The sequence below is a fragment of the Maniola jurtina genome, chromosome 4 (assembly GCF_905333055.1).
Source record: "Maniola jurtina chromosome 4, ilManJurt1.1, whole genome shotgun sequence".
In the NCBI taxonomy this organism is placed as follows: domain Eukaryota; kingdom Metazoa; phylum Arthropoda; class Insecta; order Lepidoptera; family Nymphalidae; genus Maniola; species Maniola jurtina.
The window spans coordinates 6,698,160-6,723,855 of record NC_060032.1 but is presented as its reverse complement, the minus strand read 5'-3'; the positions used below and the strand labels follow the sequence as shown (position 1 = coordinate 6,723,855).

General features: G+C 40.9%; 2 protein-coding genes and 1 long non-coding RNA gene across 5 annotated transcripts; all 3 read left to right on the top strand.

Annotated features, from left to right (window-relative positions):
- Positions 1–1,291: 1,291 nt before the first annotated feature.
- Positions 1,292–18,059, top strand: LOC123864286 (mediator of RNA polymerase II transcription subunit 14). Its single transcript, XM_045904609.1, has 24 exons — positions 1,292–1,761; positions 1,846–2,073; positions 2,699–2,903; positions 3,488–3,620; positions 4,008–4,242; positions 4,683–4,896; positions 5,388–5,605; positions 6,070–6,229; positions 6,532–6,672; positions 7,307–7,427; positions 7,932–8,074; positions 8,536–8,776; positions 8,908–9,045; positions 9,710–9,914; positions 11,993–12,152; positions 12,554–12,694; positions 12,921–13,014; positions 13,745–13,836; positions 14,443–14,683; positions 14,905–15,137; positions 15,510–15,671; positions 15,846–16,103; positions 16,618–16,751; positions 17,164–18,059. The coding sequence occupies exons 1-24, from the start codon at positions 1,625–1,627 to the stop codon at positions 17,282–17,284; spliced, it is 4,155 nt and encodes a 1,384-aa protein (XP_045760565.1). The 5' UTR covers positions 1,292–1,624; the 3' UTR covers positions 17,285–18,059.
- Positions 1,454–25,618, top strand: LOC123864336. The gene is made up of 3 exons (XR_006795753.1): positions 1,454–1,465; positions 17,860–17,869; positions 25,572–25,618. It is a non-coding gene; the product is annotated as an uncharacterized LOC123864336 (long non-coding RNA).
- On the top strand, positions 18,658–25,618 carry LOC123864299 (sodium-dependent serotonin transporter-like). Of its 3 annotated transcripts, XM_045904640.1 has the most exons (16): positions 18,658–18,811; positions 18,898–19,072; positions 20,024–20,155; positions 20,671–20,797; positions 21,044–21,107; positions 21,182–21,303; positions 21,743–21,856; positions 22,025–22,154; positions 22,232–22,378; positions 22,456–22,546; positions 23,180–23,335; positions 23,655–23,718; positions 23,811–23,915; positions 24,150–24,222; positions 24,623–24,823; positions 25,160–25,618. In XM_045904640.1, exons 1-16 carry the CDS (start codon positions 18,758–18,760, stop codon positions 25,322–25,324), a joined length of 1,920 nt encoding a protein of 639 aa, XP_045760596.1. In that variant the 5' UTR covers positions 18,658–18,757; the 3' UTR covers positions 25,325–25,618. The 3 variants fall into 3 exon arrangements, with proteins under 3 accessions (XP_045760596.1, XP_045760598.1, XP_045760599.1); XM_045904642.1 differs by lacking the exon at positions 21,743–21,856; XM_045904643.1 differs by lacking the exons at positions 24,150–24,222; positions 25,160–25,618 and having other exon boundaries at positions 24,623–24,716.
- Positions 25,619–25,696: the final 78 nt, after the last annotated feature.

Below are 25,696 nucleotides of genomic sequence, written 5' to 3'. Positions count from 1 at the left end.
CTGTCTAAGTCATCATTGATCATTGGGTGGTCATTGGCACCATTCGTGGTCTGTGATTGGCACCATATTGGCATGAGAAGATGCAGATTTTTATTTTCATTTGATTTTCAAAATCAAATGAAAATAAACAAAATCTGTGTCTCTTATGCAAACATGGTGCCAGTGCCAAATGCCAATGACTTGGACAGACTGGGGAGCCAATATAATGCCATAGGAACTATGAACTGGAGGTGTAAAAGTAACGAAAACGAGCGTACCCGTATGCATTCGTTACTCTAACAATTAGTACTCGTTACTTTCGTATCGTTACTCGTTACTTTTGATACCACGTAAGATGAACGAATCGAGTCGTATTGCGTACGACAGTATGATGTCGCGGCGTCCGCGTCGCAACATTCGTAATTTGTAGAAAACATACTTAGGTCTACATTACATACAAAGCTGCGTAAGGTGCATTTTCTCACTTTTCCGTATTTTGAACCAGACGTGTGTTTAAGTTATTCTCAATTTAGTTTGATTTAATAAGTGTAGAACTACAAGTGAACTGTTGACGGAATCTACTAAAATATTAAAAAAAAATACCTTGAGCTTGAGCTTATGTTAAATATCTATACTAATAAATAAAATTAGAGTGTCTGTCTACAATTTCGAAATAACTGTCTCATTATTAAGCTCATATGGTTATTTGAACGATACCATAACAGAATCGTACGTTTTTAAAATTTTAACAATAAACTAAACAAACAGCGGTTTTTGTAACGTACGTTTTTAAATTCACCGAATGAGCGCGCCTGCGCGTAAAACATACGGTTAGCAAACGTTTCAATAAACGTATCTACGGTACTTGCGTGAACCGAAACAGTGTAGGAACGGTCATACGACGAAAAGTGCGAGTAACGAGATGCATTTGTGAGTAACGATTCGGTACTCGGTACTAGATGGCGCACCCGTTACTCAGTAACGAATACTATACGGTTCGCTACAGCTCTACTATGAACTATACGTTGAAACCATCGATGGTTGAAACGAGTTAAACAATGTTGTTAGATCGCAATTTTTTTTCTGTTCTGCTTCCCTCTCCAGACTATTCCCTCTCCAGACTATTTAGTCAAATTTGATCAGAGAGAAGAGTAATTTTTTACAATTCAGGAATGAACATGATTTAGTTTTCGACTATGGATTTCACCGATTTCACTTTGCGTGTTTTTCCCACAAAGTTTATAGTTTATTAGTGATTACATACTCTTTGGTTTTATACAGTTCCGTTTAAATGTTCCTTGGTTTATACTGTGTTTATGCCGTGGTTTATACTTCATTCTGGTTGGTGATGAAATTCTTCAGACTGGTTCAAGGAATATACTACTCACTGGTTTATAGTGATCTGTGATGAAATTGTTTTGATTTAATCTGGATTTGTGAGATCAGAGATGTAAAAAATAAATTGAAAAATGTCGAAAATATAAAAGTTTTTCAGCGTTTTTTTATGAGTCTATCAATACTTATAACTCAAAAAATAATAATATTTAAGTAGTTGAAAATCTTACAACATGCATAATATATCTGTTTTGAGTTTTTAATTTGTGAGTGGATTTTACAAAAAAAAAATACTGATCATCTGATAATCATGGTGCCGGTAGTGATGGAAGGGTGTGCTCAAGGAACTGAAGGTGGTGGAGCTCGCGGTGGTTCTATTTCACTTGGCTTGCTTATAGATTTCATTGTACAAAGAACTTACGATGAACTTACAGTATTGGCAGAATTGTAAGTATGATTCTTATTTTGAATTTCATATTCTCGAAAAGATAATTACATCTTATGTTTAATTTAATTATGTTTTTATTTTAGATTGCCTCGCAAAACTGATATGGAGCGAAAAATTGAGATCTACAAGTTCAGTGCCAGGACAAGACAGTTGTTTGTACGATTATTGGCTTTGGTCAAATGGGCTAGCAGCGCTACAAAAGTGGACAGATCTGCTCATATTATGGCTTTCCTAGACAAGCAAGCCCTGCTTTTTGTTGAAACTGCTGATGTTTTAGCTCGTGTCGCTCGAGAGACACTTGTTCATGCCAGGTTGGTTAGTTTCAGTTCTAATATATGTGCAGTGGAGACCAAGAGAAATCAAATCATTGTTGTCATAATTCATACAGGTAATGGCAAATTTGGGTAATTTTAAAGTATGAAGAAATGAAGTTATTGTTTAGGTACATCGTCAAATGATCCTCTTTCTAAGGTTAAAAAATAATGTTAAATGTGTATTCATACTAATATACTAAAACATATTAGGTTCAAAAGGTTAGGCTTAAGGCTTAAAAATTCCTTAATCATTCATCAACCCAACCATCAACTTTATTAAGTTAACAAAATTAAGAGACATTACTACAAGATTGCATACAGGTTCATTAGTATTAAAATAAAACACAAAAATGCTCCCCCTGAAAACTAGGCCTTTTGTAACCGTCACTATTTGTAGGATACAATGACTGTAGTTAAATTAGTTTTGTTTAAAATATTTGGTAATTGTCATTGGTGTACAGAAGTAACAACATAACAAATTAAAGATGAATAAGTACATCAATCACCGACCTGTCTGCCTGGCGTGGTGATTATGTTTGTGTATGATAAAACCAACCAGTAAATAATAGAAATCTGATGAGAATGGTTTAATTAATTGTAATTAGTAATATATTAATGCCAGGTTGCCAACATTTCATATGGCTGCAGCGGTAGAGGTGTTAACTCTTGGCACATACAGTCGTCTGCCAGCTGTGATACGTGAGAGACTTGTACCTCCACCACCACTGACACCAGCAGAACGCCGGACTACCTTACGGGCACTAGCTCATGTAGTGCGGCAGCGCCTCACAACTGCCTCACTGCCTACTGATGTTAGGAACTTAAAGGTAGGTAATTCTTGAAACTGATAAAATTAGTGTCTGTTATCACACTAATATTATAAAGGCGAAAGTTTGTGGGTGCGTGCGTGCGTGCGTGCGTGCGTGCGTGCGTGTATGTGTGTGTGTGTGTTACTCCTTCACGCAAAAACTACTGGACGAAATGGGCTGAAATTTAGATTGGAGATACTCTGGATGACAACATAGGCTACTTTTATTCCGGAAAATCATAGAGTTCCCACAAGATTTTTAAAAAACCTACATCCACGCGAACGAAGTCACGGGCATCATCTAGTACTTCAATATTTAGTACATTCCCCCCTAAAACTTAATCAGTGCATAGCAGTGGTAGATTTTAGGATGTTATATAGTACAGAGCTCAAATGATGCAAATCTCGCTCCTACAGATGAAACCTCAGCAGAGGAGGTACCACATTTTACAAATTTTTATAAGTTTACAAAATTAAATGCTTAATTTTGACAAAGATTGATGAAAGTAAAGGATTGGTTTATACTTCTTCTGAAATATTAAACTGACAAGTTTTAAGTTATGGAGTTATGATCAAACAGTAATTGAAACCATTTCTCTATAGGTGGAAAATGGACGAGCAACATTTACTGTTGGGCAAGAGTTCAGTGTATCTTTGACAGTCATGGGTGATGCACCAAATGTGCCTTGGAGGTTATTAGATATTGCAATCCTAATTCAAGATAGTGAAACTGGAGGTAAGTTATAAATAAAGAAATTACAAATTAAAATATTAAAAAAATCAAGTTCCTAAAACATCTGTGCCAAATTTCAAACCTACCTATAGGATTGCGTCATTTTCATAGTTTCTTGAATTTTTTTATCCACCCAAGATAAGAGCATGTGAAAACTAAGCATGCAGGAAATATTGAGGCATTGTGTATATAGTCCTTATGAAGTTTAAGGCATTACCCATCGCATATTCTCTAAAAAGGCGTATGTTATGTATAGGAAAATAATTCCTGTATTGGAGAGTTGTGTAGCCGCATCATCCTAAAACCAAGGTAGAAAGACACCTGTGTACAATACAAATGTACTGTAAAATGGTGTGTTATTCAGGAAGCTGAATATAGTGTTTGTTTCAGAGGGTAAGCCATTGGTGCACACGTCACAGCTAAACTGGTTGCGCGGCGTAGCTCAGGCCAGGTTAGCTGCTGCTGGTCTGAGCGGCGCGCTCACGGCTCTCCGTTATTTTTGCCGCTCACTCTCCTTAGAACTGCTCTATACGCAGACTCTACGTCTCTGCCGCGATCGCCTGGCACGCCATCTGCAAGTTGACAGATACATACCTGGGCAGAAGCTACAAGTTTCATATTGGAGGTGAATATGAGACCTATTTATAAACTCAGCTTTATTTCCACAGTGCTTATTTAGTTTTACACAAATGCAGTACTTTATTAACATCGCTAAAGTACTTTTCTGCAGGGATACATTTTTACTTCTTACTCTCTACTACTACTTTTAAATGATGAAACGAAAATTAAACCTGAGCAAAAAATAGTTGATTTCACAGGAATTGCAATGCTAGAAATTTAGCAAGCACGCCGCCAAGCCAAACGTTGCGTTCATCCAGTTGGTACCATATTATGCTGCATACATACCAGTCCATTTGCAAAACTTTTGATGGCACTCCTGCCAGTCTGTTATCGGGCAGTAAAACAAACGAATTTTATTTTAGTTTCGTTAGCGTCCAATAGTCCAATATGGAATGTGTTACATAGATGCTAAAGTATACTATTGTTTACATTATTTGATGGTAGGGAGCTGGGTTGCGAGCTCGGGTATCGTCTGATCATCGGTGCGGAGGGCGAGTCTCTGTGCGTGTGGCATGTGCCGGCGCTCGCGGGCGGCGAGCGCGTGGCGGCCGCGCTCACGCCGCATGCGCCCTCCATGGAGCGCCTGTTGGCTCACACGGTACACGTGCGGTCTAGACAGCGGCTTAACGACCTCAAGGTCCTGCTTAACGACTTAGGGGTGAGTAGTGAGTGCACGACAATAAGTCAACAGGAACTTAGTTGCTAGCAAGCTTAAGTATCGTTCATCTATGGCGAGAGTCTGTGCGTGTGGCACGTCCCGGCGCTCGCGGCCGGAGACCGCGATGCGTCCGCGCTCACGCTTTCCATGGAGCATTTTCTGACTCACACTATATACGTATTACGTACGGTCTCCGAGACAGCTCCTGCACCAAATGCTAAGATCGTTTCTACGAGCGATCGCTTCAACACTCCGAACGTGCGAAAGGTGTCCACATTGTTACTTTAAAATTACCGCGAAAGTTAATTTTTACTAACAGACTGCGTCTTAAGGAAATTACGTTGGACTGGAGTGAGGACACCCATGTTTGTTGGAACATTTTACTATCAAGCGCCAAATCTAGTGGAATATTTATATCGCTGGTCGACAATTGATTGACAATTTATTTAACTCCGCTTTTAGTCATATATTGATGAACACTGTGTGGTAAGGTGGAGTGCAGTGTGGGCGGCTGGCCGTGCGTGCTGGCGTGCTCGGTGGTGTGGCCGTGCCTGCGCGCGGAGCAGCTGCTGGTGTCGGTGGGCGCGCACGGCGGGCGCCTGCGCGCGCGCGTGCCCGCCTACCCGCACACGCCTCGCATGCCCGAGCTCGCCGCCGCGCTCACCACCGCCAACCGCACGCTCGTTCGCCAGCTGTTGACGCATCTCAGGTTTGTACATCATTTTGGTTACCTGAAAGAGATCGCTAGGTAACGATAAGGCCACCAAATTGTACCAGCATCTATTTTTTTTGTTTTGCGTGTGTTTTTCTGTAATAATTTTGTGGTGTATATATGTTATAATATGTTAATTAATCGGTCTATCTAGCTGAAGGCGCCCAGCAATACTTGTAAGCGGCTTCTACTCGAGAACTTTCTGACTCCATAGGTCCAAACACTTTCATTTCAGCTTGCTAATTTCATTTAACCCAAACTATCAGTTTGGGTTAGTAAACAAATGGAGAAATCACTGGAGAAGTTTTTCTTTGGTTACTAGTTACTATTTAAGCAAGTCTAGTTTCACCTTTAGCTCAAGACTTTGAGAGTATTCCCATTGTTTTCAGAAACACTTGACACACATATTGGAATAATATACCTCCTTTGCCAGGTGTAAAATTAATTTTTGTATTTCTAAGATTTTGGCTAGTGGCGCGCCGTTGTGAAAAAACTCTGCAACACCTACCGGCGAGTGTCTGTGAACATCTGCCGTTCCTTCACGGACCAGACCATCCACTGAACAAACTAGCTCCCGACCGCCTTTACGTCACGCTACATCGACACACGGATCATATACTAGTGAGTATACAGTTGTGGCTAAACAAACGCTATGTATCACGTCGCGGGATGCGTGTCTTGGCAAATATATCAAAATATTTTAAAAATATAAAGTACTTATCAAATACTATAGTTTCTAGTTATAATTGGGATAAGCGACTTAATTCTTTTTAATTTGCCGCTCTTTCACGCAGCTTTCATTAGGCACACTAGAAAATTTCAGTTCGAAGTTGTAATTTCTACGTCAACCTCGAACTCTAGCTCCCACGCATGCTAACGCGTGGGTAATGTGCAGGGCATGCTCAACCGTTTGGTTGGAACAGGTGGTGGAAATGAAAGAGGTGGCAGCGGGCGGGACGGCCACCACCAGCTCCAGCAACAACAGCGGCAGCGCGTGCAGCGTGGCGCTCGCCTTCCACCTCGCGGGCGCACGCCGCTGCACGCCTGACGAGTGTGAAGATGAGGTATTACATTGCACTCCATATTAAAGCAGACTAAATTGTAACATTATTCCAAGAGCAATGTTAAAAAATTATTTTAAATATTTTAAAAAGTAAAATTGATAAGATGAGATTTTAATTGTGAAAATATTTGCTTAACAAAGTTAATTTTCGTTTATACGTATACTTATATAATACTAAAGCGGGATAATTAGCCTATGTTCGTCTCAGGGATGCGAGCTATTTCTGTGTCAAACGTCGAAATCAGTTATAAGGATGGGCCTTTAAAATCCCATGGCAACTGTTTGATTTTCTGGGACCAAAAGTAGCCTATGTTCTACCCAGGCATTCTAGCTATTTCTGTACCTTTGGTCAAATCGGTGAAACGGATTTACCGTGATTTGTAATATTAGTATGGATATGGGTGATAAAGAGAAATATCTTAGTAACCGACTGATTGACAGACGACACACAACTCCAACCAGTAGGTCTACGAGCATAAAAGTTTGCAAATATATGCTTGTATAAGTAAGACGAAACCCTAAGAAAGGATTTTGAGAAATTCTTGCGTGATCCCTATAAACCTAAATAACCTAACCTAATGCGACTTTGTCCACGTGGGCTGAACTAATAAGAAAGTTGTTTAATATTTTTCTAGGCATCTTCGTCGAATAACGCAGCATCTTCGACAGCCCGTGCTTTTCTCAAGTTGCACTCACTTGTCGAACTCGACACATTCACTCTCACACACGGGCCTTTCACACCACTTGATACACCTGGTGAGTATCTTCTCTCTCTCTACTTTACAGTTCTATTTCATGAAATCCGCTTAGCCTCGATTGTAGTAGTGAGAGTGAGTGTACCGAAAAGCGTTAACGCGTTTGTGTCCCACACACTCATACAAACAGCAGTCTTTGTGAAAAGAACATCTGTATCTACACTTGAATTTATACTCATAGTTAACCTGGTCTGGTGCGAGGCTTTGGCCGTATTTAGTTTCCTTTTACCAGCAAAAACATTGCGCGCTTTAAGCGGAGTTTCATAAACCTGGCGTATTTCTTTCAGGTAAGACTGCTTTCATTTAAATTCAAATTTTTATTCAAGGCCTAGAAAAAAAGACGCGCGTATTCGATAGAATGCGCGGGTCTTTTTCTGTCACCCAACACGTTTTTTCTAGAAAGTGCATTACGTCGTGGAGATGAGGTTTAATGTCCTATGTAGAATTTGAGATTGTCGCTTCGATCCGATTCTGTCATGAATCCACCCTTACCCTATGTTGGTAGGCATGCAGCCAGGCAAGCGCAAGCTGTCGGCTGCGAACAGTCGCGCGGTGCGAGTGCGTCAGCCCGCGTACTTCTTGCCCGAACTGGCGCACATGGTGGCAGCGGCCGACGAACGAGTGCCCTTTGTAAACCTCGCGCAAGAGGTAAGATGCTGTATATAAACGACTTTTATTTTTGGTTTATTCCGTCACTTTGCTAGGAAATACACGAGCAGCGTCGAAAATGTGATAATTACTGGCAAGATTGGAGTGAAGAGACCGATTTAGCCCGAACACCGACTGATGTGGTCTGAACAGACAAGCACTAGATGGCGCCACGCCGTGAAATTAATATATCGAGGGAGCTATGATAGTAGCCATAACAATGATTTTTAATTTTCATATGTTTTCTGATGGTGATGATAACACCAAGGTCCTCCTTCGAAGGATAGCCATAAATCGAAGATCTGATACAGGTAACGGAGCAGAGCAAATACCTGCTCGTCCCGCGTATTCGGTCCAGGGCAGGGTAAAGTGCTTTGTACTTATCGTAACGGCGCAAAGACGCGGTCGTTCTGAAGTTAAGCTTTCCTTACTTAGTTTAATCAACGATATTATATCATTAGCTGGCAGCACGCGGGGTGACCCACGGCGGGGTACAAGCAGAATGGTCAGGGTCGGCGCTAGGCATGCGAATCGTAGCGCTGCCACGGCCCGAGGGCGCCAGTGAGGCCGCGGCCGCCGCCCTGCGCACGCGTCTCCTCGCGGCCACCGTGCGCCTCACCACCAAGAACCAAGCGAGGGTGTGGACTGCAGAAATTGTCTTCCACGGCTCTCCCGTTGCTACACCTAATCCTAAAGAACAAGGTATGGATAGCAATGGATACCCAATTGATATAATTTAAATATTATTTGAAGGCACATATAGTCCGCGCGATACCCAATTGATATAATTTAAATTATTTGAAGGCACATATAAACTTAATTTATGTCATCAGGAGAGCGCCGCTGCGTGTACCTCCAGTACGAGCTGGGTACGGACGCGGGGCGCACTGCGGACGCATTCTTAGCAGATTGGGCAGCCATCGTACATTTGCACACGCTTTTATACGACTTTATGCTCCGACCCAGTCAAGGTAAGGATTATCGCTCAAAGTCTGTTAATTGTCCTAAAATATAACAGTATTACATGTATGCGAATTCGTTACCATGTTTCTTCGTTTTTTAAACTTTTTGATTTTTGTCTTTCTTTTCGTTCTTTGACGTCGTCGGTCTGGAGGTCGTCAAACATTGCTCTTACGTGTATGCAGTCTCTACTCCAGAACGCTCTGCCCCAATGACCATCAGTTCTGCAATAAATATTGCCACTTCAGCTTGCTAATTCTCTGGGCTATGTTAGTTACTTTAGTTCTCAGACAGATATATCTCAAAGAAACACCCAACATAGTCCACTCCATACCTGTCGAGTGACTTTAAATTTGTGGAGAAGGCCAGCTGTCGTAATATTATTATGTCGTAACATAATACTCTCTCTCTCTCTCTCTCTTCTGGCTTTACAAAGATTAACCAATGTCAAGTTTGTAGTTATTTGTAACAAGTTAGTTAAAATATACAAGTATGGACCCCGTCTGTGCCGGAACTCGCCGACATACGCGCAGCACCCCTTTAGAGCGCTTTCCAGTCAGTTTTAACAAAAAAAAAACACTCCAAATAGGCAGAGCACGCCCGCCAGCTAACACCAACACAGACGAAGTCCAACATAATACTCGTAATATTATTTTCATTATTATCATTTATCAGAACGCGAGTCGCTTTGGCAGGGCGTGTGTATACGCTCGTACACGTATCGTTCGCTGGTGCTGGGGTGGGGTGCGGCCGCACGCGCCACGGCCGTGCTGCAGTGGAACGCCAGCACTCAGCGGTATACCGTAGCCACTCCCGCGCATCAACCCGCGGCCAATGCCCACCATCTCTTGCATCACCATCTGGATCACTATATCAACTGGTAAATTTATTATTCTATATTTTTTTGAATAAGAAGACAGTAGCAATGACCAATTGGATCCATTTAAGCCAAAATGTACCAAGGTATCTTGCATTAATTTGGAAAAAGCGATCAAGTGCGTGATGGACTCGCATACGAAGGTTTCTCTACCATCATACATAATGTAATACTTCAAAAAAAAAATTGCACGATGCCCATTTTAAAATTCGCTATCTTGGTTTTGTATTATTTTTTGGTATAGCGACAGTGGAAATACACTGAAAATTTTAACTCTACCTGATATACAGATATAAATAAGTAAATCTTTATTATCTTAACAAAACAGTGTTTACAAACTTCAGTGTGAGGCCCTCACATTTAAATTAATTTTAGTATCGACTAATTTGGGAGAATAGTCAATACTAGAATTAATTTCTTAAACTGGACCCTTTCAAGTAAAGATTTTTATATGAACCTGTGAGGATAATACTGCCATTGTCGCATATAAAATACCATAAGCCTACGTTCTCGTATTAGTTTACAAATTGCGAAAAACCAAATTGAATTTGAATTTCGCGGGCAGGCCAGTCTCATGCCCCTTAAGTTAAACATTATATAACATAGAATATTGATTCAGAAGAAATACCTGCGGATCAGCCCCCCGATTGTGTAAGAAAATCGTATTCATCATAATCGTTAGCCAATTCTTTGGCTTTGACAATTCTTTGGATTGGCTGTTTGTGTGAAAAAATGTGGACTGCGAATTTAACCAATCAAGGAGCAGAATTTGCTGTCGTTTACGAGTACAATATAACTCGGTCGCGCTAAGTTTGCACCGCGCTGGAATGCGGCGCCTCTCCCACTTACCCGCTCACCTCCCCGCGTTGTCTTGTCGCGTAATTACGATTCGCATACCGTACCTAAGCGTCAGTGTGACGTGATCGACGCGAGGTGTAAACTTAGCTTGACCGAGTAGTAAATATGCTTTTCTTACACAGTCGGGCGGCAGGATGCGCACATTTTCGGCCTCCTACTCTGCTGCGGTTCTTGGGCGAATTATTTTTGAAAAAAAAAACATGGTCAAGTGTGGGTCAGATTCACACACAAAAGGTTCCGTACCATCATACAAGAAATATCACTTTTTAATAAATTTTTTTGTGGTGTATAGTATAAATTCACGGTTTTCGGATTTCCTCCTTTACTTGTGCTATAATGAGACAATTGCTACCTGATAAATTTCATGATTCCAGGTCAACGGGACCCCCATAGGTTTTGATTCTCTCGCCTGGGTTTGACAGACATAATAGACAGACAACGAAGAGATCCTAAAAGGGTTTCTTTTTTCTCTGGAGATACGGAAACCTAAAAATGACTTTTGTTACTTTTTATTAAAAAAAATTGACTTGTAATAAGCTCATGGCAGGGATGTTACGGAAGTGGTTACATCGGAACCGAGTTCGGAAGCGGAATTTTTAATTAGGTTTGTTGGAACCGAAACCGGACTCGGAGGTGGAGGCGAAGGCAGGAGAGAGATGTGTTAATGGCAGGTCTAAGAAAATAAAATCACACACATTCATTATTATCATTTATATTCTTATTATTACCAGTTCATAAATAGTACAGGCATCTGTAAGACCCGGTATCCACGTAAGCGGAGCGGAGAGCAGATGTACAGTCAACCAATCAGAATGACGTGACATTTTTTCACGTAATCTATTATTATGAATTTGATTAGTCGACTGGGTACATTTCTCCGCTTAGGTGGATACCGGGCCTTAGTGTTAAAAATAAAAACAATCGAATCGAAAATTGAATTTAAAATCTATTAGTAGCGAAATTAAGCAGCATCAAGATATTCGACCTCCGATATAACTTCCGATTAAAATTTATCGGAATTGAAATCGGAATCAAAGGTACAAATCAATCGAAAATTTCAAACTTTCGGAATCGGAATCGGACCTCCGTGACATCTCTAGCTCATGGTTTAATAAGGTAAATGTAATTGTTCTAAATGAGTTTGTGCTCGTTGCTTCGAAGAGCCTTCTGTACCTACCTGTGAAGTGTGTGTACTGTGTAGTATGAAGTATTGTGTGGATCAGGCACAAGGAGCTGATGTCGCTGGGCGTGGTGCTGCGCGAGACGTACGCGCCACTGCTGGCGCTGAGCCGCCTGCCCACGCTGCCGCAGCTGGGCCTGCACCACGTGCGCACGCTCATGCCCACGCCCACCTTCACGCTGCTCGCCCACTCCTGGAGAAAGGTACTGAATACTAATTATTATAGGCGCACGATCACAAGTGATAGAAAGTGATGATGTGAGCGATGTGACCTAAGATGTGACGCGTTTACCTAGAAGATGCCTATTCACACTTGTTTTAAAGATACCCGGATTGTAATTGGTAGGAATCAGATCGCGGAAGAGTATTCCGAACCTTAGCCATGCGTATGAAGAATGATGACGCGAAACGTTTCGTGCATGTAGATGGAATAGATGATGGATAGAGTTTTTATTTATTCTTTTTATTTCTTTTATTTATACTTAGATTTAATAAAAAAAAACATAAAACACCACACTTCATAGACCAAGGCGCGGTCAAGTGCGAGTCGGAATCGCGCACGAAGCGAAGATTATTATTAGTTATTATTTATTTTATCACGCAGATCCGCATAATATACGCTGGCGCTTATTCAATAGAAGTTGGAATTCGAGGGGGCGGCATGGTCACGATACGCGACGGGTCCTACTCTAAGTTCGACCGAAGCACTGTTGTCGACGAATTTGCTCCAGCACAAGGACTTAAGGCAAGTATTTTAAATCAATCAAAAAAATAGTCTTAAAGATATGTAATATACAAGGAACCAAAAGCTAATTTTCTATAATCCGCTGAAACAAGGAAATGTGTATAGTGCATGCACTGCAAGTTTTTGGCTCCTTTTATATCATGGACTTCCGCAAAGTAAATGCCTGCTTCTATAATAATCTTAAAGATAGACAGATTTGTTTAAATAGGTCTTTGTTTTCACATAGACATTCCTGTCGAGATACGTTGATGATAATATCAGTGCGAGACTGCTAGCAGAAGACGACAATCCACCATCGCCGATGTCCCCAATGCCTCCAGGTAAATTGTGTTCCCGTACTATACTTATCATTTAAACATTCCCAAAGGTTTTTACAAGAATGTTTTGCCTTTCTCAATTTAGTCAAACCCCTGGATTATTAGCTAATTGATTAGATTGATATATGTTGATTGTATTACATAGTTTGTAACTCTACCCATATTATAAATGCGAAAGTGTGTTTGTTTGTTGGTTTGTCTTTCAATCACGTTGCAACTGAGCAACGGATTGATATGATTTTTTTGCATGGCTATAGTTAAAGACCTGAAGAGTGATATAGGCTACGTTTTATCTTTGAAAATCAAAGAGTTCTCAGGGATTTTCAAAAACTTAAATCTACGAGGACGTAGACGTGGGCGTCAGTCAATGAAAAATAAAAAAGTCACGTTGCCTTTCTGCCTAACTCTCGAGACTTAAATAAAGGCGTCTTTTTTCTTTACTTTCAATCCAATCGTTTTGCTGAGCGGTATCGAACGAGTAATTTTTTTATATTTGTACCAAAAAGTTGTAACAATAAGGAGAAAAAGAAAGCAAAAGTGGACAGGGACGCACATATATCTTTAAGAGCTCTCTACCAGTGACCCCAGCGAGAGGTTGTAAAGGGTGTAGATTAGGATTACAACCAAGATAGGTATTCATGAAAAAAGCTTAATAGATAATTATGCTCAATATATAAATTGCAGCAAACAGTACACAGCTACATAATACACAAAATGTCATATTTGTTCATAGGTCTTCGCTTCCCCGCGCCCCTCACTCCGCCTCAACCGCACACGCCTCACTCCGCGCCCGTCACACCGCACCCGGCCTCTCCGGCTCATCAGGTACACCATTTATTTATTCATTAAGAGTGCTCTCCATGGTCGCTCCAAGCCGATCGCGAGGTCATGCTATTGCGATCAATATTTACGTGCGGAACATACTCAAGAGATACGTGCAGCGGGGTGTGTGAACAACGCGAATCATCGATTGGTATTACATTATTTTTTGCAAATTACCTGATTAATATTTTTTGTTTAATAAATCAAAAGACATTTGAAATTATAAGTAAAGTTTTATTTTAAGTCAATAGTTTTGTAGTTTCTTACAGGGTTTATTTTGCGCACTAACTAGCCTTAAAAGTTTAAAAAAAAAAATTTAAAGACTAAATAGAGATGTTTCAAGATCTGATGCTTAATATTGTTATTTGAATTTTTGAAAATAGCAATCGCCGAATTGTTTGCTGAATTGGTTCTCCTAGTCAGGAAGGGCATTCCGAGGCAGTGGTAGATTAATTTGAAAATATGAAAACTATTTGTAGAATATATAGTAATTACTATTATTTTAATTGTTTAATGAATTATGTACCTAATATTGGAATGATAAATGACTATAATGTAGAAGTTAATGTGATTTAAAAAATCTATTTAAATAATTAAGTTTCAATGTAGATGGGTGGCGGTTCGTTTAACCTGACGTCTCCGCCGGGCGGAGCGGGCGCGGGCGGCGCGGCGGGCGGCGCGGGCGTGTCAGCGTCGCCCGCCTCGCCCATGGCGCCGTCGCCGCTGGCGCCCGCCGCGTCGCCGCACCCGCCGCCCACCTCGCCCTTCACCGCGTGGCCTGCCTCGCCGTCGCTGCCGCGGCCCTCGCCCGGCCACCACCCCTCGCCGCGCCACCACGTCGAGCACAAGGGTGAGTACTTCGTTGTACAGAACACTCACTCCGCAAAGATATTTAATGGACGTGATAAAGTAGAATTATACAACGGGTTTAGGCTGACAAGTTTGAGGGCTGGTATATTTTAATTTTAACACGTTTTTACTAACTCACTTTCTTGTCAGATTGTTTGTTTGTCTGTTCGGTGCAAATGTAATCGACTTTTTCTTTTATTACTATCGATTTAAATGTTGCAGGGCCGCAAGTGAGTTCGTCGTCGGCGGCGGGCGGCGTGCGCGGCGCGGGGGCGCGCGGCTGGGGCGGTGCGCTGGGCACGCCGCTGGCGGTGGGCAAGCTGGAGGCGCTGTGCTCGCCCTCCGAGCCACCGCCCGGCGCGCCGCCCGGCCCGCCGCTCGCGCCGCTGCAGCGCTTCCTCGCCTGCGTCTACATGAAGCGCGCACTGCAGCGCTTCGTGCACCAGGAGGAGGCGGTGGGTAGACCTTCGTATATAGTACCCATCTAAATATACACAAACTATCCTGATTCACTCACCGACTGACGCATCAACGTCCAACCCAAACCCTTCTATCTAGAAAGCAGTTATTTCATAGCAGAGGTTCCTGTTATAATGTAGACAAAGAATAAAGCCGAATTATTTGGAATTCCCATGTATGGGAATAAAGAGAATATGCGACTTAATTTTAATTCAGTTCAACCTAAAGATTTATTTTATGAATCTGTGTGTAACTAAGTTTTATTTACGTTCATTGGGTACGTACGTCCCTGGTTAAAACTTACTACTCACCTTACTCGTCAGCGCGTTAAAAAATAAAGAACAAACATGATAATATCTCGTACACAGTTGAGCATGATGAGTGCGGACGCAACGTCGCTGACGTTCCGCTGCGAGGGCGCGGGGCTGGCGGCGCGCGTCACGCTGCACCCGCAGCACATGCAGTCGCTGCACCTGCAACTCACGCCGCTCGCCGACGCCAAAGACAACTGGTCCGCCGACGACCTGCAGGTACGTCGCTGCGAGGGGCTCGCGGCGCACGTTGCCTCGCCATCCACGTTGCTATGTAACTTATCTACAGATTACGGATAGATGATTGATGATGAATTTCGACCGTTAAGAAATGGGAAGGCATTGCAGTGTATTACCCAGCGAGAGTGATATTATGACGCGGTTCTCGGACAGGTAATGGAGAAGTTCTTCGAGCAGCGCGTGGCGATCTCGCCGTTCCGCGCGACGGCGCTGCAGGGCTGGGCGCGCGCGTGGGGCGCGCCGGGCGCCGCGCTGCCGTCGCTGGTGGCGCTCATGCGCGCCGACCTGGCGCCCGTGGCGCCCGCGCTGTGGACGCTGCACTGGCTGCTGCGCATCCCGCCCGCCGGCTCGCAGATCGTGCCCGCCGGCCAGCCCGCCGTGCTGCTCGCTAAGCACAAGATACTCTTCTTTGTGAGACTACCCACATTTTATTTCATTAACTACTATTATTAAATTAACCGAAGATTGACATACGTTTCACTCCGACACCGGAGTATCCTCAGGAGATAATCTTCACAATGCACAATTGCAAAGTAGTCTTGTATTTTGGAGTCTCCGGTGTTTGAGTCAAACACAAGTTTTGAGTTGAGAGTAAGGAGAGTTTGGCCATACCAAATCCTTCTTACCTTACGTCTACGACGCTGGCCAAGTATCCTCACTTGGCCAGCGTGATGCTACAGCTAGCAGACTTCACACACCTTTGAGAACATCATGGAAAACACTCAAACATGCAGGATTCCTCAGGAAGTTTTCCTTCGCCATTATATGTGAGCAATAAGGCCGCCTATTGTACAAACATCTATTTTGATATATATTTCTTTGTCAATCTGCTGTACAATAGAGAATATTTTACTTTTACTTTACCAGTAAAGTAAGTAATTACTACATACCAGTGTCAATATTACATATCAGTATCTTTTAACAGGTATGTTTAACACGAGGCGAGACGCAGTTACTTCTACCACTAGTATACGACGTGCAGTCAAACGCGATGCAAATAGCCGAAAGACGCGAAGGTCAACAGCCGCACCTCCTCGCTGTCAATATGCATCTCAAACGGTAAGCATTTCGATCTAGATCTCAGAATTCAGTAGCAATTCCGCGAAACTATTGTATCAAAATCCTTTCGCACTTATGATCTTTTTCTATAAACACGCCACACACACCTAACGTATGTGCATAACCGTGCCACGCAATTAGTACAGATAGCGAGCGCAAAACAAATAGAAAGGAAATAGCCACACATTTATAATGTTATGGTTAGTGATATACATGAGATTAATAAGGATATAAATAATAATATAAGTATCGTATGTTTTATCCGAGCTGCCTTAGACTTTGTCTAGCATACAAACAAAAAAAAAACCGCTTAAAAAAAACATTCTATGCGTGAGCTAATGTGCGCCCCCTCCCCCCTCTCCCAACACACACACACACTTATATTGAAATTAATACGGACGAACGCCGTCAGGTTCGCGGAATTCAACCAGTCTCACGGCGAGTGCATCCTGTGGCCGGCGGTGCGCGACCTGCTCATCAACTTCACGCTGCCGCCCGACGCGCCGCCGCCCGCCGCGCCGCCGCCGCCCTAGCGCCCGCCCGCGCCCTGCCCCACTACGGCGTACACGATTGATAATGCTGCTCATTCCGTTGCGCATTATCTCTAAACTAAAACGTCGGGTCTAAGGTTGAAATCTTATACACCGCACTTTGACTTTTCTTAGACTTAAATTTCAGTTAAAACGAGACAGATGTATGCCAGCGGTGTAACCCTGTCTCGTTTTAACAGTGTCTTAAGTCTGAGCACAGTCAAAGTGCGGTCTATAGATCTCGGCCGAAAAGCCATTCTGCCGTCAATCGATAAGTTTCTTAGCGACATTGATATTCATTTTTAAAAATTGTATGAACTTTTCCGCTAATAATAATGTTGCTAACTTATTGACCGATGAATCAGATGGATTGAATATTGAAACCGGATGTTAGTAAGATTGTGCACTAGAATTAGCACCATGAAATTACGTAATTATTTATTTTGTAAATCACTCAATAGCAGCTTGCAAACAAGAGCAGATTTGTTCTCACAAACGAATTTGGTTTTTACTTAACTTTTTGTAAACATCTTAACAAAAGTTATTTCATACTGGTAAAGAACAATAGGTCCTTCTAGACAAGAGTCAGTAATATATTTAATGAAGTCAAAAAGTTTATCTTAAAATACTAATTGATTTTATGTATTGATATTTTGTCAAATTATGAACTTATTGCATACGTTTAGTTATTCATAGTGTTCATAATGTAAGTTCAAAGGATGAAATAATGAATTAAGATACTTGTAAATTTGTACAAATAAAAAAAATATTGCCAGTACGTTGTGTTTTGTTTGCCTTTACGTTGCAAAATGACTAAAATGTAGCTGGAAAAGCTGAAGATACTATAATGCTAACAACAAAAATATTAAAATAGAACTTCAAAACTTGACTGCAATATTGGCTCCTTCGTAGTGATAGTCAAAAAAAAAAAAAATAAGATTTGTGGATCTACCCTTTGTTTTACAGTGCTACCGGATCGTAGGTTTATGATAACCTCAGGTCCCCTAGCACTAGCAAATCTCGTCTCATACAAGACTTCTTTTCGGTCTACGCATCAGCATCAAAGAGAATAATAACCACTACGTGAAACGTTTAAGTGCGGAAACCAGCCCAGAGAGAAGAAGAAGAAGAAGAAGAACCACTACGTGATCAGCATCGCACACACTACAAACGTAGTGATTACATACTCTTTGACTTTGATTAAGTTATGCACATACAAGTCATCATGTCACAAAAGACAAGGGTGGTAATGGGGTATCCCTCCATAAAGAATAGGTCCATGGGTGGCTCCGTGGCTGCCTTCTAAAATCAATGCACAAGACAAAGAATAATATGCCATGATTGTCATTCATGACAATGGTATGATATGGCATGTCGATTCGACTTCATTTTGATCAAAATAAACAAAGACCTCAAAATAAATTTTTGATTTTTAAGTTTATTTTTATAGTTGATATACATTTTATATAGTGTATAATGGCAAATCCAAATTCACAAGATACAATATTTGCCTTTGAAAATAGAGAAGCAGTGAGTACCTAGACTTTTGAAAATGGACTCATGGAGGTATCAGATAACAAACAGAATTATGTAAAGAGATAAATCTTGGTTCACAGCAAAGCCAATGGTCAGAGGTATGGTCAACTACTCACATCCCGACATTAGATAATGCCTCTGGAGGAGTGGGAGGCGCTAAAGGTCGCCGCAAACTGCGGCTGGGATCGCTCGCTCTCGGAGCTTTCCTTACTATGCATTGCCGAGTGTCTGCTTCGGCGCTTACCGGAGGATTCTGTATGTTGTTTACCTATTTTGTAAAGGTTGTAAACTGTGTTGTAGTAAAGCCCGTACACTTTGACTCTATTGGTCAACCGTCATGTCAAAAGTACGGTTGACCTTTAAAATATAGGGAGTAAAATCGCACTTTTGACATGATATTTGACTCGTAAAGTTAAAATGGCCCGTGTGAACTCATTTTTTACGCATCATAACTACTGGCTTGACAAGCGGTGTAGCCAGTGGTTAAGACACCGGCTTCCTAGTCTGGGGGTCGAGGATTCGATCCCGGGCGCGCTCCTTTAACGTTTCTAAGTTATGTGTGTTTCAAGCAATAAAGAAGTAAGTATCTGTATTAAAGATGTACTTGAGTATTGATTTAACGACGCAGGAAAACATCGTGAGGAAACCTGCATGCCTGAAAGTTCTCCATAACGTTCTCAAAGGTGTGTGAAGTCTGCTAATCCTCACTTGGCCAGCGTGATGGACTGTGGCCAAATGTGTGCGTGATGGGCTGTGTGCCTGTGTGTGGTTTGTGTGGTGGCTCTTCTGAGAGGACAACCGTGCTCTGGAGTGAGCCGGCGATGATGATGATGATGCCTGTATGATGATGGTCGTGACAACTGCATGGCGATCGATCAATCTGAGCGCGCCAGAGCTCCATTAGACGTCACATCACACGTGTGATACGCCAGATATGACAATAGTTTAGTACAGCCTGTCGCATGGATTTTGGCATTTTAAAAATCCCGTGGGAACTCTCTGATTATCCAGGATAATAAGTAGCATAATATGTCCGACCCTGGGATGCAAGCTAGGTATCTCTGTACCAAATTTTGTCAAAATCGGTTAAACAGATTGGCGTTAAAAGCTTTCGCATTTATTATTATTAGTATAGATTACTTTTCCATGGAATGCGCTGAATTAATTTATAATATGGAAAATTGTAACCGATCGAATTTTCAATAGTTGTTTTCATGTTGTTCCTAATCCTGGCGACGGTGGTGCTTGCAAATCCGCTGCGCCATTTCGAGGTGTATCTTGGTCAGTGGAGTATCAGTGGACCGGGCCGTGCTTTTCGTGTTTTGCCAGTGTTTGAAGGTGCGTTAGTATCGCTTTATTTTCACCCGATTACGGAAAGTTTTAGGTTGCCTCATAATCAGGTATTTTAATAAAAATATATATTGTCGTTGGCTTCATCTTAGCGTTCCGCGTGTCAGCTACATGACGTCATAATACATCCAATATGGCGGAAAAGAAAAATATTTAGATGTTTAGATACGTAAATCAAACTGAGATACCTATATGCTATTGATGCAAATTATTAAAATACAAGTAATGAGCTGTTCATCCTTTTGCAGCTTATTTTTAAGAAAATTTGTACTTAAGGGTTTTTAAACTCAAAACTCAAAATCAAAATCATTTATTCAAAGTAGGTACTATTGAACTCCTTTTCATGATCAGAATTGTTAGATTTGTAAGATGATATGGTGGTGATAATTAATTACGTACCTAAACTTTAAACTAAAGCTACGAGGGTTCCAAGCGCGCCTGCGTCTGAGAAGCGTTTAGTTTGAGAACATGCAGCTTTGTTTAACATTTGAACACACTACTAGGTATCGGAATAGCAATATGCATCAACGCGTTGGTGCGAGCGATTGTTTGCTGTACGATAGCTGCTATTACTGCAATCTACGTGACGCATTCCGTTGCAGATTCAAAGTTACCTAATACGTATTGCAGGTAAATTCACATTGGTTTTATTAATGAATCCATACTTAACTAGTAACTAAGTACTTACTACTACTGTAAAACTGAAAGTGTTTGTTTGTTATTTTACACCAATTTCAAGGAAAAGGGTTATGGTCAATGGATAAATGAAAGGAGTGCATATATTTTATCGTGTTAAACCAAGAATCCCAAATTCACCACTGCTGTAAAAAAAAGCAGACCGTATGGAATATCGTTAATTAATTTTCCAAATTGCAGGAATTTCGATCTGAAGCCATACAATCCAATCCTGAAAGAAATTAATCTTTTGATGCTAAGAGAGGTACTTATAATGAGCTATCAAAAAAAGTATAAACTATCCATAAAACGAGCAGATTTTTGATTGTTCCATTTTAGTCTAGATTTTCCTTAGCGACGGGAAACTTCGCAGAAGATGAAAATAAAACAGAATATGTAACTGTCGGTACCCAAGATTTCGCCTGGAGGAATGCAAGTACAAAACTAAAAGTTAAAAAAAGGTTACCTTTCCTTTATTTGTTATAATAATCAACCTACTTGTGAAAAATGCTGCATGAATGCTAAAAATCAATTAATTTTCATAATGACGTAAGTTGGAGTTGCCTACATGGACCTACCCATATTAAGGCATTCCGAACCAGTGGTCTGTGGTAGATGCTCTTGACGATTCAAAAGTACTTTTAAAAGTCTATTTAATAAATATATTTTGAATTTGAATTAGAATATATATTTTTCTGTAAACGCTTCCTTCGCTGATGGCGGTCGCGGTGTGTGTGTCTGAATACATTGTATTCAGACACACACACATTCGGACTCACTGATAGAGTCGCTGTACAAACTGTAGGCGCAGACATCAGCTTCCCAGTGTATTACCTGCTTTAGGACATCAGTGTAGGAAGAATTAATATAAGAATAAATGGTTTAGTTATATATTTTTAGATTGTTAAAAAACGGATTACGGCGGAATCTCGGCCAAACAATAGAAGTATGCAACGAAAGCTATACCATAGGATATCCTATCTTGTGTAGTACTCCAGCATATAATTTCTTTTAGTAAGTAGGAAGTTCGTTTTTATTAGAGTTCTAAATTTTTGGTAGATTCGACAACCCTTAAACATAGACCCTATAGGTAACACTGCGCTCCGCTCCGCCTTGGTGGATACCGGGCCTTATAAGCCGCCTTACCGCTAATATTGATACATAATAAAAGAAACTTTTCAGTGTGGAAGTGGTTTTATTTCGGGAAGACTATAATTTCGGTCAGTTCAATATGCCGTTGGTATTATGTATCATTTTAATTTGGGGAGTGCTGTGGTTATTACTGGTTGCAGAGCGTTTAAATCACGGGAAGGTAACCTATACTTTTGAATTTATTGATATCCGGCATAAATGAAATTAAAGAAAATGCTTACGAGCATAATTTTGCAGCTTATTTGGAATAATATGTCTACGTGGCTGGTATTTATACCTTGGATATGGGCAGTTTTGCTGCTGATCTGTGCGATTGTCAACCTTGCTTCTATGCCCAAATCTTTACGTAAAATCTTTGAAATTGGTGCTAAAGAAGTTTTCGCGGTACGTATTACTTTCTAATGAAGTAAGTATATCTATGAGCAATAAATAAATATAATTTTATAGTTAAACACTTTCAGGGAATGGCTGACGCGTTAGAGGTAGCTCTCTATATACATTCCGCTAGTATGGGAACAGAAATTATTCATGGAAAAGGATTAAATCATTTCGGTAAACATTTTTTAATTATCAGTTCATTTAACTAGATATTTTTTCAGTCTTGAGCTATTAACTGCGTCAACGAGATCGGAGAATGATTAGGTAAAGATCGTGAAGGTCAAGTGTGAGCAGATTCATAAATCATTTTTAGCGAAGTTTTCATTTAAGGTGGAAGCGACGGGTCTGCCCGCGAAATTCAAATTTAATTTGGTTTTACGCAATTTGTAAACTATTACGACAATGTAGGCTTATGGTATTTTAATTGCGACAATGGCAGTATCATCCTCACAGGTTTATATAAAAATCTTTACTTAAAAGGGTCTAGTTTAAGAAATTAATTCTAGTATCGACTAATTTGTGAGAATGGTTTTTTTGCTTTCTAAACTTCGATGTGCAATATTTTCTGCCGGGTACAGCGTAAGTGAAGTGTCTTACGTATGAAAAGGTATTATCTATCTCGCTCAGTGATACTAATAAGCAAATGAGAGAAGGAAAAATGCAACGCAGGCTGCCTGTTGCATTGTCTCTCTCTTGTACTCTGTCTCGCTCACTCATATCTGCGCAATGACCAGCAAATGAGGTGCGTTTATCGCCGCGTTCGATTTTGCAAGTAAGGCTTCATAAAAATATTTGTATTGATTCAAGCATCTGGGCATATAGACCCGCACCTCGGCGGCGAGAACGTGTGGCACAGCGGCCTGCTGCTGCTCATGTCCGCACTGCACGTGGGCAGCGCCGCGTCCTGCGCTGTGGTCGACTGCATCCAGCCCAACACCAAGAGACTGTACGATATGAATGAAAGTGAGTTACCCACAAAAAAAAATCGACGCGCTATACTTAAATATAGTAGGTTCCTACTTGAGACGCCTGTTAAAAATAAGTTCGACCGCACTGCATTCTACGAATTCTGGAATGTCTCCATAGTCCATCGGTAGGTACTCAAAAAACTGAAAAAAAATCAAAGGCTTTCGTCACTTGAACAACTCCAAATCCTCTGAACAATTGCGGATTGGACACTTGGCAGACAACACACACCTTTGAGAAAAGCAAGGCCCCCTAGGGCCTAGGCCATCACCGCTTTCTCTCTATATTTCATATGATATTTTTAATTTGTTGTCAGGCACGCTGTGGATAATTCCCATGTACTCCAAGTGTACATTAGTCAATAATTATTCACATTTCATGTAAGCTTTGGTTGTTTATTTTACTTCCAAAACTTTTGTGTGAGATATATTTACATGTTATGCCTCAATTCTACTCCATTATAATTTTTCAGGTCTGTTCTTATATTCAGTGGACTAACTTTTTCCTACATGACTGTGGCGTTTGTTCTTGTCAAGACATCGTTACACACTATATTTGAATATAAAGTTAAATTGGTGTAAGTAACTACATTTTATAATTTCAACATTGTCTTGCAAGCGATTACTTTGAAAGAAGTTTTGTATTCTTTGATTATCGCCCGCCATTTTGAATTTGCCATGACGTCAATTTAGTTTTGACTTTTGTCTTTTTAGCACGTTCTTATATCGTAATAGGTATATAGGTATGAGGCACGATAGCAAGCGTGTCGTAGTATAACATAATGAAGTCATTAAAATGTTTTAAATGGTAGTTTTGCAGAGCAAATGGTGGTAGCAGGCATAATACTAAGCTGTATGGGATTGAGCCTCATATTTGCAACTACTGTAAGTTTTCGATAGATTTTGTTTGTTGTTGTAACTTAACTGATTGTACACGGTTGCAATACTCGCAGCTGACAATCTGCAAAAGATTTGTGCATTGTTCACTAAAAATGCGAGTCGTCAGGAATCATAAAAATGCGTGAGCAGCAGCGCCGACCTATTCATTTTTTCAATGCCCCCTAATCAGCTATGGCCACCCGAGCCGCCCCGAATCTACTGATGTGACACGCATTTTCAGTCTTGAAAAATATATTAGGTAGGTACAGTATCATGATACAGCGTAAGGTGACCTTTACGCTATGCGGAGTACGCCTTCACCGCCTTCTTGACTGCCTGTTGTGCAGTTTCAATCTTCAGGGCGATATCAGTGCCACACATGATATACCTAATTATTGTAATGCAGGCTGGTGTAGCACTTCTAGAGAGCGTGGACGCGATAATGACGGGTGTGGCAATGCCTTTTGTATGCCTGCTGGAACTCGTGGCACTGATGTACGTTTACCGAAGCCACGATTTTGTGTCCGATATGAACGTAGCGACTGAGGAAAATGCATGCGCCTCAAGAATCGGCACTCAATGGCAGATGATACCGGCTATAACATTGGTTAGAACGTTTGATATAATTAATTATTTATGGAGCTATTTTTTTTTTATTCTTCAGGTTCAGTGTTCTCCGCAAAACGAATTAGTGGAATGAATAATTACAAATCTAATTAATTATTATAAATAAAGTGACATCCCAGTACCGCAATCGTGCGTTAAAATACTTTAATTTTAATCATTTGTCATTTATTCATGGATTAAAAAAAAATTAAACTACATTTTTATTCGATGAGTTTAAATATTATGATATTAACAAAATCATGAAACTTCTCCGTTACAGTATTTTTTACTAGCATGGTTGCCGTCAAGGCTATCTTGAATTAATAAATAATTCCAGGTAACACTTATAATGAAGTTGACAGCACTGTGCAGAGCAGAGATGCCGCGTTCGCTGCTATGGATGTCGACAGCGCCTCTGGCAGCCGTGGTGGTCGCCGCGCCCATCCGCGCCGTGCGGAACATTTGCGGTTTCCTCAGACAAGGCCACAATGAACGGCGTTAACGAAAATTTTGTTGTACACAATTTCTGAACTATGGCAGGTCGAAATGTATTGCTATATCTTTCATAATGCTCCTTGCCAAAAAGAATAACACGAAATAACAGCCGAAATTCATCCTTCTGTAATCTGTCGAATAAGTTACCTACATTATTGCCTATTAGTCTTATTATAATGAAGGTATTACTCTGTCCAAATGCCAAAGTTATCTTTAACTTTTTAGGAGACTTAAAAGAACGGGTATTATAGCAGTGTTCGTTTGCTTTTTTGTGCGCATGTGCGTGATTCGTGCATGCGCAGTTACGTGCGTCAATTTCTTTTAAGTAAACTTTAAGTTACTTGTCAGAGATAAGGACGCACGCGCAAATCTAATTTTA

Excerpts from the sequence above, each read along its gene's own strand:
- LOC123864286 (XM_045904609.1), top strand. The coding sequence starts at position 1,625 with ATGGTGCCGGTAGTGATGGAAGGGTGTGCTCAAGGAACTGAAGGTGGT. Across the intron at positions 12,153-12,553 it reads TCGCCCACTCCTGGAGAAAG|ATCCGCATAATATACGCTGG; the intron begins GTACTGAATACT and ends TTTATCACGCAG. Across the intron at positions 16,752-17,163 it reads GTCAATATGCATCTCAAACG|GTTCGCGGAATTCAACCAGT; the intron begins GTAAGCATTTCG and ends GAACGCCGTCAG.
- LOC123864299 (XM_045904640.1), top strand. The coding sequence starts at position 18,758 with ATGGCAAATCCAAATTCACAAGATACAATATTTGCCTTTGAAAATAGA. Across the intron at positions 20,798-21,043 it reads TTACCTAATACGTATTGCAG|GAATTTCGATCTGAAGCCAT; the intron begins GTAAATTCACAT and ends TCCAAATTGCAG. Across the intron at positions 21,857-22,024 it reads CCAGCATATAATTTCTTTTA|TGTGGAAGTGGTTTTATTTC; the intron begins GTAAGTAGGAAG and ends GAAACTTTTCAG.